General features: G+C 37.0%; 1 protein-coding gene across 1 annotated transcript in view; it reads left to right on the top strand.

The window, feature by feature from the left end:
- cfap46 (cilia and flagella associated protein 46) overlaps positions 1–14,955 on the top strand; it is a 182,291-nt gene that overhangs the window by 92,168 nt on the left and 75,168 nt on the right. The window contains exons 30-38 of the mRNA XM_073834516.1: positions 39–189; positions 3,521–3,690; positions 3,766–3,879; positions 5,088–5,249; positions 6,563–6,711; positions 6,794–6,886; positions 6,985–7,042; positions 7,373–7,501; positions 14,083–14,283. Of these exons, the coding sequence (XP_073690617.1) occupies positions 39–189; positions 3,521–3,690; positions 3,766–3,879; positions 5,088–5,249; positions 6,563–6,711; positions 6,794–6,886; positions 6,985–7,042; positions 7,373–7,501; positions 14,083–14,283 (1,227 nt within the window). The remainder of the gene's footprint in view (positions 1–38; positions 190–3,520; positions 3,691–3,765; positions 3,880–5,087; positions 5,250–6,562; positions 6,712–6,793; positions 6,887–6,984; positions 7,043–7,372; positions 7,502–14,082; positions 14,284–14,955) is intronic.

Raw genomic sequence — 14,955 nt, 5'->3', positions numbered from 1 at the left:
TTTTTTATTTTTAAAAGTGTTCTTCTTTGTTTCCTCAGGCTCCTGGCAGTCAGTGGCTGAAGGTGGACGTTCTGCTGGAGTTTGGCGAGTGGCTGTATTTGACACAGTTTCCTGTGACTGACGTCCGTCTCCAGATGGAATGGGCCGTAGACATCCTGCTGTTCCCCGACACACACAACACAGACACAGGTTACACTACATTACCTTCACACACACTAGCAGACAATGCTCCAAATTATTCACATTTTTAAACACCTTCCGAAGTCTCGATCTGAATCAAATGATTCGCGAACACATTCCGAAGTCTCGATCTGAATTAAATGATTCGCGAACACATTCTGAAGTCTCGATCTGAATCAAATGATTCGCAAACACATTCTGAAGTCTCGATCTGAATTAAATGTTTCGCGAACACATTCTGAAGTCTCGATCTGAATCAGATGATTCACGAACACATTCCGAAGTCTAGATCTGAATTAAATGTTTCGCGAACACATTCCGAAGTCTCGATCTGAATCAAATGATTCGCGAACACATTCCGAAGTCTCGATCTGAATTAAATGTTTCGCGAACACATTCCGAAGTCTCGATCTGAATTAAATGTTTCGCGAACACATTCTGAAGTCTCGATCTGAATTAAATGTTTCGCAAACACATTCCGAAGTCTCAATCTGAATCAGATGATTCGCGAACACATTCCGAAGTCTCGATCTGAATCAGATGATTCACGAACACATTCCGAAGTCTAGATCTGAATCCAATGATTTGCAAACACATTCCGAAGTCTCGATCTGAATCCAATGATTTGCAAACACATTCTGAAGTCTCGATCTGAATCCAATGATTTGCAAACACATTCCGAAGTCTCGATCCGAATCAGATGATTCACGAACACATTCCGAAGTCTCGATCTGAATCAAATGATTCGCGAACACATTCCGAAGTCTCGATCTGAATTAAATGTTTCGCGAAAACATTCCGAAGTCTCGATCTGAATTAAATGTTTCGCGAACACATTCTGAAGTCTCGATCTGAATTAAATGTTTCGCAAACACATTCCGAAGTCTCAATCTGAATCAGATGATTCGCGAACACATTCCGAAGTCTCGATCTGAATCAGATGATTCACGAACACATTCCGAAGTCTCGATCTGAATCCAATGATTTGCAAACACATTCCGAAGTCTCGATCCGAATCAGATGATTCACGAACACATTCTGAAGTCTTGATCTAAATCCAATGATTCGCGAACACATTCCGAAGTCTCGATCTGAATCCAATGATTTGCGAACACATTCCGAAGTCTCGATCCGAATCAGATGATTCACGAACACATTCCGAAGTCTCGATCCGAATCAGATGATTCACGAACACCTTCCGAAGTCTCGATCTGAATCCAATGATTTGCGAACACATTCCGAAGTCTCGATCCGAATCAGATGATTCACGAACACCTTCCGAAGTCTTGATCTGAATCCAATGATTCGCAAACACATTCCGAAGTCTCGATCCGAATCAGATGATTCACGAACACCTTCCGAAGTCTCGATCTGAATCAGATGATTCGCAAACACATTCTGAAGTCTCGATCCGAATCAGATGATTCACGAACACATTCCGAAGTCTCGATCTGAATCCAATGATTTGCAAACACATTCTGAAGTCTCGATCTGAATCCAATGATTTGTAAACACATTCCGAAGTCTCGATCCGAATCAGATGATTCACGAACACCTTCCGAAGTCTCGATCTGAATCAGATGATTCGCAAACACATTCTGAAGTCTCGATCCGAATCAGATGATTCACGAACACATTCCGAAGTCTCGATCTGAATCCAATGATTTGCAAACAAATTCTGAAGTCTCGATCTGAATCCAATGATTTGCAAACACATTCCGAAGTCTCGATCCGAATCAAATGATTCACGAACACATTCTGAAGTCTTGAACTGAATCCAATGATTCGCAAACACATTCCGAAGTCTCGATCCGAATCAGATGATTCACGAACACCTTCCGAAGTCTCGATCTGAATCCAATGATTTGCAAACACATTCCGAAGTCTCGATCCGAATCAGATGATTCACGAACACGTTCCGAAGTCTCGATCTGAATCCAATGATTCGCGAACACGTTCCGAAGTCTCGATCTGAATCCAATGATTCGCGAACACATTCCGAAGTCTCGATCTGAATCAGATGATTCACGAACACATTCCGAAGTCTCGATCTGAATCAAATGATTCGCGAACACATTCCGAAGTCTCGATCTGAATCCAGTGATTCGCGAACACGTTCCGAAGTCTCGATCTGAATCAGATCATTCACGAACACATTCCGAAGTCTCGATCTGAATCCAATGATTCGCAAACACATTCCGAAGTCTCGATCTGAATCCAATGATTCGCGAACACGTTCCGAAGTCTCGATCTGAATCAGATCATTCACGAACACATTCCGAAGTCTCGATCTGAATCCAATGATTCGCAAACACATTCCAAAGTCTCGATCTGAATCAAATGATTCGCGAACACATTCCGAAGTCTCGATCTGAATCAGATGATTCCCAAACACATTCCGAAGTCTCGATCTGAATCCAATGATTCGCAAACACATTCCAAAGTCTCGATCTGAATCAAATGATTTGCGAACACATTCCAAAGTCTCGATCTGAATCAAATGATTCGCAAACACATTCCGAAGTCTCGATCTGAATCAGATGATTCCCAAACACATTCCGAAGTCTCGATCTGAATCAGATGATTCGCGAACACCTTCCGAAGTCTCCATCTGAACCAAATGATTCGCGAACACATTCCGAAGTCTCGATCTGAACCAAATGATTCGCGAACACATTCCGAAGTCTCGATCTGAATCAGATGATTCACGAACACATTCCGAAGTCTCGATCTGAATCAAATGATTCGCAAACACATTCCGAAGTCTCGTTCTGAATCAGATGATTCGCGAACACCTTCCGAAGTCTCCATCTGAACCAAATGATTCGCGAACACATTCCGAAGTCTCGATCTGAATCAAATGATTCGCGAACACATTCCGAAGTCTCGATCTGAATCAAATGATTCGCGAACACATTCTGAAGTCTCCATCTGAATCAAATGATTCACAAACACATTCCGAAGTCTCCATCTGAACCAAATGATTCGCGAACACTTTCCGAAGTCTCCATCTGAATCAAATGATTCGCGAACACTTTCCGAAGTCTCCATCTGAACCAAATGATTCGCGAACACTTTCCGAAGTCTCCATCTGAACCAAATGATTCGCGAACACTTTCCGAAGTCTCGATCTGAACCAAATGATTTGCGTACACCTTCCGAAGTCCCGATTTCTATCAAATGATTCTTGAAATTTCTAATAACATTTCACTATTTTTTTTAATGTATTTTGATTCAATAAATGCAGCCTTGGTGAGCAGAAGAATTTTAAGACCAAAAAATCACAATTATCCTAAACTTTTGACTGCTAGTGTCCTGTTCATGTCCCTTGTCCCATCAGATGAGTGTGGCGTGGTGTCTGTCCCGTGTCTGTCTGATGTGCGTGCTGTGGGGCGTCTGGAGCGTCTGATGCGGTCACACACACTGCTGGCTCTCACAGAGGAGCGATCATCTCCCAAACAGCAGCAGCATCTACTGACGGCCTACAGCTGCACGCTGCACATCTGGAAGGTACTTACGCCGCACTCACAGCACTCACAGATCACGTGTGTTATGGGTTGACACGTTTGTTGCTGTTGTATTCAGGTATCGATGGCTACCGCACAGGAAGTGATGAATGATTCAGCAGCCGGTCAAGATGTGCGATCCGCCAGCTCCAGGAAAGACAAGGAGAAACCAGACGACAAGAAGAACAAACAGGTGAGACTAGATCAGATCCGCTGGTCACCAATCATCTGTAGAGTGCCTGCAAACATTATGATTAATTTGATATGTGTTTTCACACTGTGTGAAACTTTGCATTGGTAGAGCAGCATACTATTGTACGTAAGGGAGACTGGGGTTAGTTGTCACACTTTTACTGCTTTGTTGTTTCACTTTTAGAACTTTTTGAAAGTCATTGTCTATACAAACACAAACTTTAAATTTGTTGAGAAAAAGTCAGTTTACATTAACATTTAAAAATTTTACAACATGTCAATTTAACTTGTGGTCTATAGTGGGGCATGTTGTCACAATATAACGAGTATGTTTTCATAATAAGTAATTGTTTACTTTTCAGAACATAAAATAATTATTAGCAAATAATATAATCAGTAAATAATACTTACTCAAAAAACAGTAATATAATTTTTTGACAAGAGAAAGTGTAATTAATTCAGCTTTTTAAAATATTTTTTTTTATTTTAAGGTCTCTTCTGCTCAGCTAGCAAGCATTTATTTGATCAAAAATAGTTAAATATTGGTATTGTGAATTATTTTTCTAATTTAAAATAATAATTTTGTATTTGAATATAATTTAAAGTATAATTAATATGTAAATTAAAATGCTGATTTGCTGCTCATTTCTGATTATTATCCATGTTGAAATCAGTGCTGCCCAGCATTTTGTGGAAACCATAATGCGTTTTATTTTTCAGGATTCACAGATGAATAAAAAGTTTTAAAAAATAAGCATTTACTTGAAATATAAATCTTTTATAGCAGTATAAATGCCTTTACTGTCACTTTTGATCAATGTAATTCATCCTTAATAAATAAAAATATTAATTAATTGTATTAAATGTATTATTCTTTTTTTTTTTTTTTTGAAACTTACTAACCCCAGAATTTGCAATGGTAATGTAAAATATTAAGAAGCAGAATTTGTCTAAATATTATTGCATTACAACCAAATATCAAACCAAGTGTTTTTTTTTCATTATTTATTTATTTTTGAACAATATAATTATAGCTTCATATTTTGAAACCTATATTATAAAAGCATTAACTGTCACTTTTGATTAATTTAATGCATCCTAACTGAATAAAACTATTAATTTACAGTATTAAAGAAATATTTGAATTTAAGGGAATATGTATATACAGCAGCATATTTCTCTATTATATCTGTTGTATTATTTCTCCAGCTGACTCCTGTTGAGGACAAACCCAGAGTTAAAGCTGTAGATGTGTCTCTTCCCATCAGCCCTGAGGACTGGGCTCAATTCCAGTGTCCTGAGGAGGTTCGACAGGCTTTTATTTCTGACACCGGTCCTTACAGCATCAACAGCACATCCATCGATATGCAGGTAACTGATCAGAATCTCACATCTGACAAATAATCAAACTGCGTTTAAGCAGAGACAGAGGTGGAAGTATTGATCTTTAGAGGGAGAACAGAGTCAGTGTTAGATATCTGAGACTTGAAGCATCTTCCTCATCGATTTGAGGAGAATTATCTCACTGAACAGAAACATCACTGCAATAAAAGAGAAAAGAGATTATTAGAAAACTATTATGGGGTCATTTAGGTTAAATGTCAAATGAATTCAGTCATCTTTGTAGTCCAGATTGATTGATTGATTATTATTATCATTTTGTTTTATTATTATTTCTTTATTTTTTGCATTGTGTGCATTGTGTTTTTGTTTGGTTGCTGGGTTGTTTTTGTGTATTTTTTTTTATACTTTATTAGTGTGATCATTGGAAAATTATGTGAATGTATTGTAGCAGCATGTTGTATAGACTCCAGGAAGACTAGCTGTTTTTAACAGCTAATGGAGATCTAAATAAATGAAATGAAATAGTGACAATATTTTCTTGACATTTAAGCACATCACTTTGTAAGTTTTGGTGTGTGTGTGTGTGTGTGTGTGTGTGTGTATATATTTTTTTTTTATATATATTTTTTTTATTTTAATATTTTTTTTTATATATTTTTTTTATATATATATATTTTTTTATCTTATTCAAAAACTGTTAAAAAAAAAGCTGTTTTTTTTTTAAATGTAATTAAAAAATGCATCAAATAAAAATATTTTTTAATACTTAATATAATTAGAATTAAGAAATAGAATAACTAAATGTATTTAGTTTAGGAACTATTTTTTTAATCATTTTAATTATACTATTCACATTTTCTTTTTTTAACCCAATCATGCATTTATTTTTTCACAAAATACAGTAAAATTGTGAAATATTTTTACAGTTTCAAATAGCTGTTTCTATGTGAATATATTGTAAACTGTAATTTATTTCTGTGATCAAAGCTGAATTTTCAGCATCATTACTCCAGTCTTCAGTGTCATATAATCCTTCAGAAATCATTCTAATATTCTGATTTGCTGCTCAAGAAACATTTCTAATTATGATCAATGTCGAAAACAGTTGTGTTTCACGATATTTTTGTGGAAACAGTGATGCATTTCATCTTTCAGGATTCACAGATAAATAGAAAGTTAAAAAAACAGCATTTATTTGAATTGGGAATCTTTTGTGACATTGTAAATGTCTTTACTGTCACTTTTGATCAATGTAATGCATTCTTGATGAATAAAAATAAAAATGTATATTTAATTTGTGAACTAAAATTGCATGTGAACATCATGCTCATTTTTTTCAGAGCCAAACTCTGTTTTATTTGGGTTTGTTGGTGAAAGAGCTGGAGTCGTTCTCCTTGACCCCGCTGACCTTTGCCCCTCTCCACCTGGCAGAGGTCATCGCTCGTGACCTCATGCAGAGCAGGAGTCAGTCTGACCTTTACCGCCTCAGGTAAACCCAAACACACCTTATGTGGACATTTCATACATTGCATTAGATATCCCAGTAAGACATGACTGAATTCATCTCTCAGGATCATCAGGAACTGTCGTGATCTGGGGTTCGAGTCTCCATACTCTGAGCAGCTGCTGAGTTTCACACACGTTCCTGAGGATGAGCAGATGTGGTATGATACTCTACATGAACCGTTGGAGTCACCTATCAGGTTCAGTTACTATTAGGTGCTTTATAGTGTTTAATGCAACTTTATTCGATTTTTTTAAGGAGCCAGAAAGCCGTATTTACACAGAGAATTGAATCTCAGAGCAACGTGATGAACGAGGTCAGTATGTCTCAGTTAGACAATGTTCTGATAACTGTTTAACCGGAATGCATTCAATATCTGTATACTCTTTCACATTCTGGCTCCTGTTGAATCCTGAAGAATTGTTGTTTTTATAAAACAGCCATAACAAATAATATTGTATCTGATCCTCAACCTCTCATTAATGAGTGAATTTGAAAATAAGCTGGAGTTTTAAATGTTAACATCATATTACTGCATGTCAATTTTGAGGGTCTTAAAGCATTTGCAAAGTTACAAAACCCCTGCTTTTTTAGGCATTATTCTTTAGGCAAGTTTAATGTCAGTCTAACACTATGAACCCCTCAGATGTGTGGATGGACATCATCCGCTCTCAGTCCTCATCAGCTGTGGCTGGAGAAGGCTGACGTGTGTCTGAGTTTGAACCTGTTTCAGTCTGCTAAAGTCCTGCTGACTCACACACACCTGACAGCCAAGGTGAGCCAAGACACAAACACGGTATCTCACAAAAGTGGGACAATACTATAGAAATGAAACTTGGATATATTTTAGAGTAGTCAATGTGCAGCTTGTATAGCAGTATAGATTTACTGTCTTCTAGGGCTGTGCAATATGGACAAAATAATCATATTGCGATTTTTTGAATGAATATTGCGATTGTGATTTTATTTGCGATTTTGGCAACTGTTTTTGCTTTTTCAAACAAGCTACATACATGCATTCTAAATGTATTCAGTGCACAAGAAGTGCATAACAAAACATTTCACCATGAAATAACATAGTATTAAGTTCAATAAACAAAACTGTAGTAAAATCCTCTCTCCTGAATCCAAAATACTCCCCAACGACTGACGGTGAATTTCTCTTTGGCACCAAATCATTTTTATTTTGACCTGCATCCATATTTTATGTTCTTTCCTCCTGCTCGCCTATTCGGTTCTCCCGCTCAGCTTCGTCGTGCATGGAGTGAGCTCTGATTGGTTAACATATTAAAATCATGTGCACAAGGACGTATTTCTGAATAAAAATCTAAATAAATTAATAGATAAAATTGCAGCCTTATGCGGTTTAGAAATTGCATGTGCTTAAATCGCGATTTTTTTTGTGATTGCGATTAATTGCACAGCCCTACTGTCTTCTAAAAATAACTCAACATACAGCCGTTATTGTCAACAAAAGTGAGTACACCCTAAGAACAGCAGTATGTTGTTGAACCATGCAAAGCCACATGCCCTATTTTTCATGTTTATGTTTTCGTCTGTTTGACAGGACCATACGAAAGTTGTGTATCTTCTGTTAGAGCAGTTAAAATGAGGTGCTTTAAAGGGATAGTTCACCCAAAAATGAAAATGTGATGTTTATCTGCTTATCCCCAGGACATCCAAGATGTAGGTGACTTTGTTTCCTCAGAAAAACACAAATGAAGATTTTTAATGAAAATCGGTGCAGTCTGCCAGCCATATAATGGCAGTAGATGGGCACCAAACCTTTAAAAGTAAACAAAAACATGCACAGACAAATCCAAATTACACCCTGCGGCTTGTGACGATACATTGATGTCCTAAGACACGAAACGATTGTTTTTTGCGAGAAACTGAACAGTATTTATATCATTTTTTTCCTTTGATACACAGCCACGTCCATCTCTCCTGAGCACAAGCTCATAATCCGGCTCGTTTCATTTTTTTTTTTTTTTTTTCAGCTTTATTTTCAGATAAACTTGAACTGACATTTACATCAAGAACTCGTTTGAGGAAAAAAAACGTACTCGCATTTAAAACAGTACAAACTCACACCATATCAACAAAGTCAGATAGATTAAAAAAAATAAAAATAAAAATAATCCGGCTCGTTTCATGTGAACGCGCTCTGGTGTAGAATACGTAAACGCCGTAAGCAGTGTTGCCAGATTGGGCGGGTTTCCGCCCAATTGGGCTTCTTTTGATCGGCTTGGACCGGAGAATAACGCATTGGGCGGGTAGACAAAATTTGGGCTGCTTTAAAAAAATAAAAGCCGCCCAATCAGCTGCTTTTTTCTTCGCTTTTATCATTAGTGATTGTTATTTTAATACCTTCGAGCTCAAAGTATCACAGTAATATAATGTGTAGTGCAGTCATCAACTCATTTTTGCTTAACGCAACCCTTACTGGTTTAGTTTAACAGAGACCTGTCAATCAATTTACGTCTTTCACGTTAGTGAGATGTGATGACTTGTGAGTGACGAGGTTTTTTTTGGCGCTATAACAGGCAAGATTTTGAATATGCAGCTTATTCATTTATTCATTTGAAGTAATTGCGATGGCAAAGTGGCCTAAATATAAGTTACACGATAAAAAGTCTAAGTGGATTACATGTGGTGAGAGATGAATAGAAGACTTCTAAATGTAATTGTAACTGAAATAAGAAAACGTGGGTGTGTGCATGAACGTAAATGCCAGCTACATTGTTTCTCATCGCTTTATTGTGCACTTTTTGCACAGAAATTAGCATATTTTTACTGTGGACATTGAAAATGATGCATGTGTTTTTCCAAGGGTTAAAGTCATCGGTTAATTTCCACTTTGAAAAGAAGACATTTTACGCATATTTTCGGACTGTTTTGATCCGTATTCCTGTGAAATTGATTTATCTTTATTTTATTTTGTCATTATTCTTTTTTTAAAGAGATAAAAATGGTCCTTATTAACCTTGACATGGCAATAAAATTCTCATTATTTTGGCAGTTAAAATTTGGGCTGGTTTTTGTTGAAGTGGGCGGGTTTTGGTGAGCTTTTGGGCTGGAAATCGTCGACCCGATCTGGCAACACTGGCCGTAAGGGGAAATCGGTGAAAAGTCCCGGATGAGTTTGCGCAAGCAAGCGTAATCTTTTAGCTTTGAATCGGTTTGAACAATCAGGATAAGCGCAAGTAATTACCATTTTGAATAGCCGCTATACCCACAATCTCTGTGCTCTGTGTAAACAATGAGTGTCGTATACATGCGACAGATCGGATGATGATCTTGTGCTCATGACAGATGGACATGGCTGTGTATCAAAGGAAAAAAATGATATAAATACTGTTCAGTTTCTCGCAAAAAACCGATCGTTTCGTGTCTTAGGACATCAATGTATCGTCACGAGCCGCAGGGTGTAATTTGGATTTGTCTGTGCATGTTTTTGTTTACTTTTAAAGGTTTGGTGCCCATCCACTCACATTATTTGGCTGACAGACTGCACCGGTTTGAGTTAAAAATCTTCATTTGTGTTTTTCATTTTTGGGTGAACCATCCCTTTAAGTACAATTCTCTCATACACTGCCCTGCTGAAAAAAACAGCATATGCTGGTTAGGTATGTTTTGGTGCTGGGATGCTGGTTTATGCTGGTCCTTTGCTGGTTTCTGCTGGTTCCTTGCTGGTTTTTGCTGGTTTATGCTGGTCATTTGCTGGTTTCTGCTGGTTCCTTGCTGGTTTTTGCTGGTTTATGCTGGTCATTTGCTGGTTTCTGCTGGTTCCTTGCTGGTTTATGCTGGTTTTTGCTGGTCATTTGCTGGTTTCTGCTGGTTCCTTGCTGGTTTATGCTGGTTTTTGCTGGTTTATGCTGGTCATTTGCTGGTTTCTGCTGGTTCCTTGCTGGTTTCTGCTGGTTTTTGCTGGTTTATGCTGGTCCTTTGCTGGTTTCTGCTGGTTCCTTGCTGGTTAATGCTGGTCCCTTGCTGGTTTTTGCTGGTTTATGCTGGTCATTTGCTGGTTTCTGCTGGTTCCTTGCTGGTTTATGCTGGTTTTTGCTGGTTTATGCTGGTCATTTGCTGGTTTCTGCTGGTTCCTTGCTGGTTTATGCTGGTTTTTGCTGGTTTATGCTGGTCATTTGCTGGTTTATGCTGGTTCCTTGCTGGTTTATGCTGGTTTTTGCTGGTTTATGCTGGTCATTTGCTGGTTTCTGCTGGTTCCTTGCTGGTTTATGCTGGTTTTTGCTGGTTTATGCTGGTCCTTTGCTGGTTTCTGCTGGTTCCTTGCTGGTTAATGCTGGTCCCTTGCTGGTTTTTGCTGGTTTATGCTGGTCATTTGCTGGTTTCTGCTGGTTCCTTGCTGGTTTATGCTGGTTTTTGCTGGTTTATGCTGGTCATTTGCTGGTTCCTTGCTGGTTTATGCTGGTTTTTGCTGGTTTATGCTGGTCATTTGCTGGTTTCTGCTGGTTCCTTGCTGGTTTATGCTGGTTTTTGCTGGTTTATGCTGGTCATTTGCTGGTTTCTGCTGGTTCCTTGCTGGTTTATGCTGGTCCTTTGCTGGTTTATGCTGGTCATGCTGCTGGTCAAGGACCAGCATAAACCAGTAAAGGACCAGCATTAACCAGCAACATGACCAGCATAAACCAGCATAAACCAGCAAAGGACCAGCATATACCAGCTAAAACCAGCATCCCAGCACCAAAACATACCTAACCAGCATATGCTGGTTTTTTCAGCAGGGTGGATGTTCAACATGGCATCTCATGGCAAAGAACTCTCTGAGGATTTGAGAATTAGAGTTGTTGCTCTCCACAAAGATGGCCAAGGCTATTAGAGGTTCAGTAACACCCTGAAACCAAGTTACACTAAAGTGGTCAGGGTCATACAGAGGTTTTCCAAGATGGGTTCCGTTTGGAACAGGCCTTGCAAGGAGCAATGCATCAGGTGCAGAACCTGGTTTAAAAAAAAAAAAACGATGCATGAGTGCTGCCAGCATTGTTTTAAAGGTTGCAGAAGTAGAAGGTCAGCTTGTCAGTGCTCAGGCCATGCGCCGCACACCGCAACAAGTCGGTTTGCGTATGCGTCGTCCCAGAAGGAATCCTCATCCTGGGCTTGACATTAAGCTTTGACATGTGCTTGTCCACAATCAGACATTCACTTGTCCAAGTGAACAATGTACTTGTCTGAGGCAAAGCCCTAAATTAATCTGATCTGAAGCAATAGTCTCATCACTGCTCTATAAGGTCTTACTTTAATCTGAATATTTGTGATATTTGCCTTAAATTGATTTCTAGGACACTTTTTAACTTTATTTTTCTAACCTTACTAAACGTGTTTCATCATTTACATTAAATTCTGAAATTTTATCAATACATTCAATTAGAATAACTAGACTCTGTATGGCTACCACTCAGATTAAATCAGTATCAACAAACTCCATCTTTCCACTGCACAGGAAAAACCTAGCCTGCATCGAAAATGCTATTTAAATGTATTTACTCAGGCTGTTTATTGAAGATAAGAGGTTCCAAAAAATGCATTTGCACAGTAAAATTGCAAATGCATAAATAATGTTATAAGATTAATGTTTTACTTTTTTAACATATAAATCTAAAATGTTTAAAAAATGCAATACTTTTAAATATGAAACCGAACCACCAGTAGGTGGCAGTAGTCACTCTCTTAATGAGTGAGTCACGGATTCAACCAGTTTGTTCACTGACTTCACCCCATGCATTAAATTAAATGCTAAATCATTCAGTACTGAAACACCGCTGTGCGTTTCTCAGATTCGCGACTATTCTGCTGTTTTTTTTTTGCTTGTACTCATTTTTGTTGACAATAATGGCTGTATGTTGAGTTATTTTCAGAGGACAGTAAATCTATACTGCTATACAAGCTGCACATTGACTACTCTAAAATATATTTATGTTGCATTTCTATAGTATTGTACCTTAAGAAGATATACTAAAATGGCTGGTGAATTGTGAGGGGTGTGCTCACTTGTGACATTCTGTGCATGTTTTTGCTTCATACTTCATAAATTAAAGCAAGATGGAAATCTGAATGAAATTCAGCTATAAAATGTCTGAAAAGTTTCCATCCTTTCCCACATTTTTTTTATTTAATAAATTGCATAAACAGCTGTTAGAAATTTAGTAATAAATTAATAGTTTAACACATGGCAAAACATCTGCTAATAATCAATCAGTATTGAGTGCTCAGATTTAAACATTTCAAACAACAGACATTTAGAAATGGGATGGAAGAGTTTTTGTGTAGTTTTATTTTTTGGAGAAATTACTTTTTTTGTATTTCTGATTTAGATCAAGTAATTTAACACTCTTTTGTAACATAAAAAAATGCACTATATTTAAAGTGAAATCATTACATAAATACCACACATGCATACAATACCATTCAAAACTTGAAAGAGATGTCTCTTCTGCTCTCCAAGGCTACAATTATTTGGTCAAAAGTACAATAAAATGTGAAATATTACTGCAATTATAAACAACTGTTTTCTGTGTGAATATCTGTTAAAAAGTTTTTTTTTTTTTTTTTTTTTTTGCTGTGATCAATTCTGAATTACTCCAGTCTTCAGTGTCACATGATCCTTCAGAAATCATTCTAATAATGTGACCCTGGACCACAAAACCAGTCTTAAGTCGCTGGGGTATATTTGTAGTAATAGCCAAAAATACATTGAATGGGTCAAAATTATTGATTTTTCTTTTATGCCAAAAATCATTAAGAAATTAAGTAAAGTTCATGTTCCATGAAGATTTTTTGTAAAATTCCTACTGTAAACATATCAAAATGTAATTTTTGATTAGTAATATGCATTGTTAAGAACTTAATTTGGACAACTTTAAAGGTGATTTTCTCAGTATTTTAGATTTTTTTTGCATCCTCAGATTTCTGATTTCAAATAGATGCATCTCAGCCAAATATTGTCCTATCCTAACAAACCATACATCAATAGAAAGCTTATTTATTGAATCTCAGTTTTGTCAAATTTAACCTTATGACTGGTTTTGTGGTCCAGGGTCACATATGCTGATTTATGCTCATGCAAGAAACATTTCTGATTATTATCAATGTTGAAAACAATTGTGCCGCCCAATATTTTGGTGGAAACCATCAAACATTTTATTTTTCAGGATTTGCAGATTTATTTATTTGAAACAGAAATCTTTTGGAACATTATAAATGTCTTTACTGACACTTTTGATCAGTTTAACCATGATCAATTTAAACCATGTGGATTCAGATAAGGTTAGGTTTAGGTTCTGTGAACTTAAACACATCTCTTTTCCCTCCATCATTAGTATTATGATTATGTTTCAGGCACTTGGAGATCGGACCTCATTGGCTAAGAGTTTACACCTGCTGGCGGTTCTGGCCAATCAGGAGCAGCGGTACGGCGAGGCTCTTGTTCTGCTGCAGGAGGCTCAGGAGATCGGAGGAGACGAGGAGTTCTGCTTCCTGCTTGTTCAGACGCTCCTGACGGCCGTAGTGGAACAGGAAGGACAGGACGCATATCATCAGGTGCAGAATGACTAGTAATGTAGACCTTAACAACAGTAACAATTAAAAAGTGTATATCTATATCTACATCTGTCTATCTATACACACACACACATACATATATGTGACCTTGGACCACAAAACCAGTCATAAGGTTCAATTTTACAAAACTGAGATGTATACATACTATGAAAGATCAATAAATAAGCTTTCTATTGATGTATGGTTTGTTAGGATAGGACAATATTTGGCCGAGATACATCTATTTGAAAATCTGGAATCTGAGGATGCAAAATAATCAAAATACTGAGAAAATCACCTTTAAAGTTGTCCAAATTAAGTTCTTAACAATGCATATTACTAATCAAAAATTACATTTTGATAAATTTACAGTAGGAATTTTACAAAAAATCTTCATGGAACATGATCTTTACTTAATTTCCTAATGATTTTTGGCATAAAAGAAAAATCAATAATTTTGACCCATGCAATGTATTTTTGGCTATTGCTACAAATATACCCCAGCGACTTAAGACTGGTTTTGTGGTCCAGGGTCACATATACAGATTTATATGATTATCACAACCAGAATCATTAGATGACATTAAAAGACTCTAGTTAAAGGATCACAGTGCAGGCCTAAATTACTATTTAATTGTCGATTTAAATCTATTACTATTTTCAATGATCTTT

This window comes from Garra rufa, chromosome 2 (genome assembly GCF_049309525.1).
Source record: "Garra rufa chromosome 2, GarRuf1.0, whole genome shotgun sequence".
Taxonomy (NCBI): Eukaryota; Metazoa; Chordata; class Actinopteri; order Cypriniformes; family Cyprinidae; genus Garra; species Garra rufa.
Note: the sequence above shows the minus strand (reverse complement) of the source record. Positions and strands in the feature narration are given on the sequence as shown.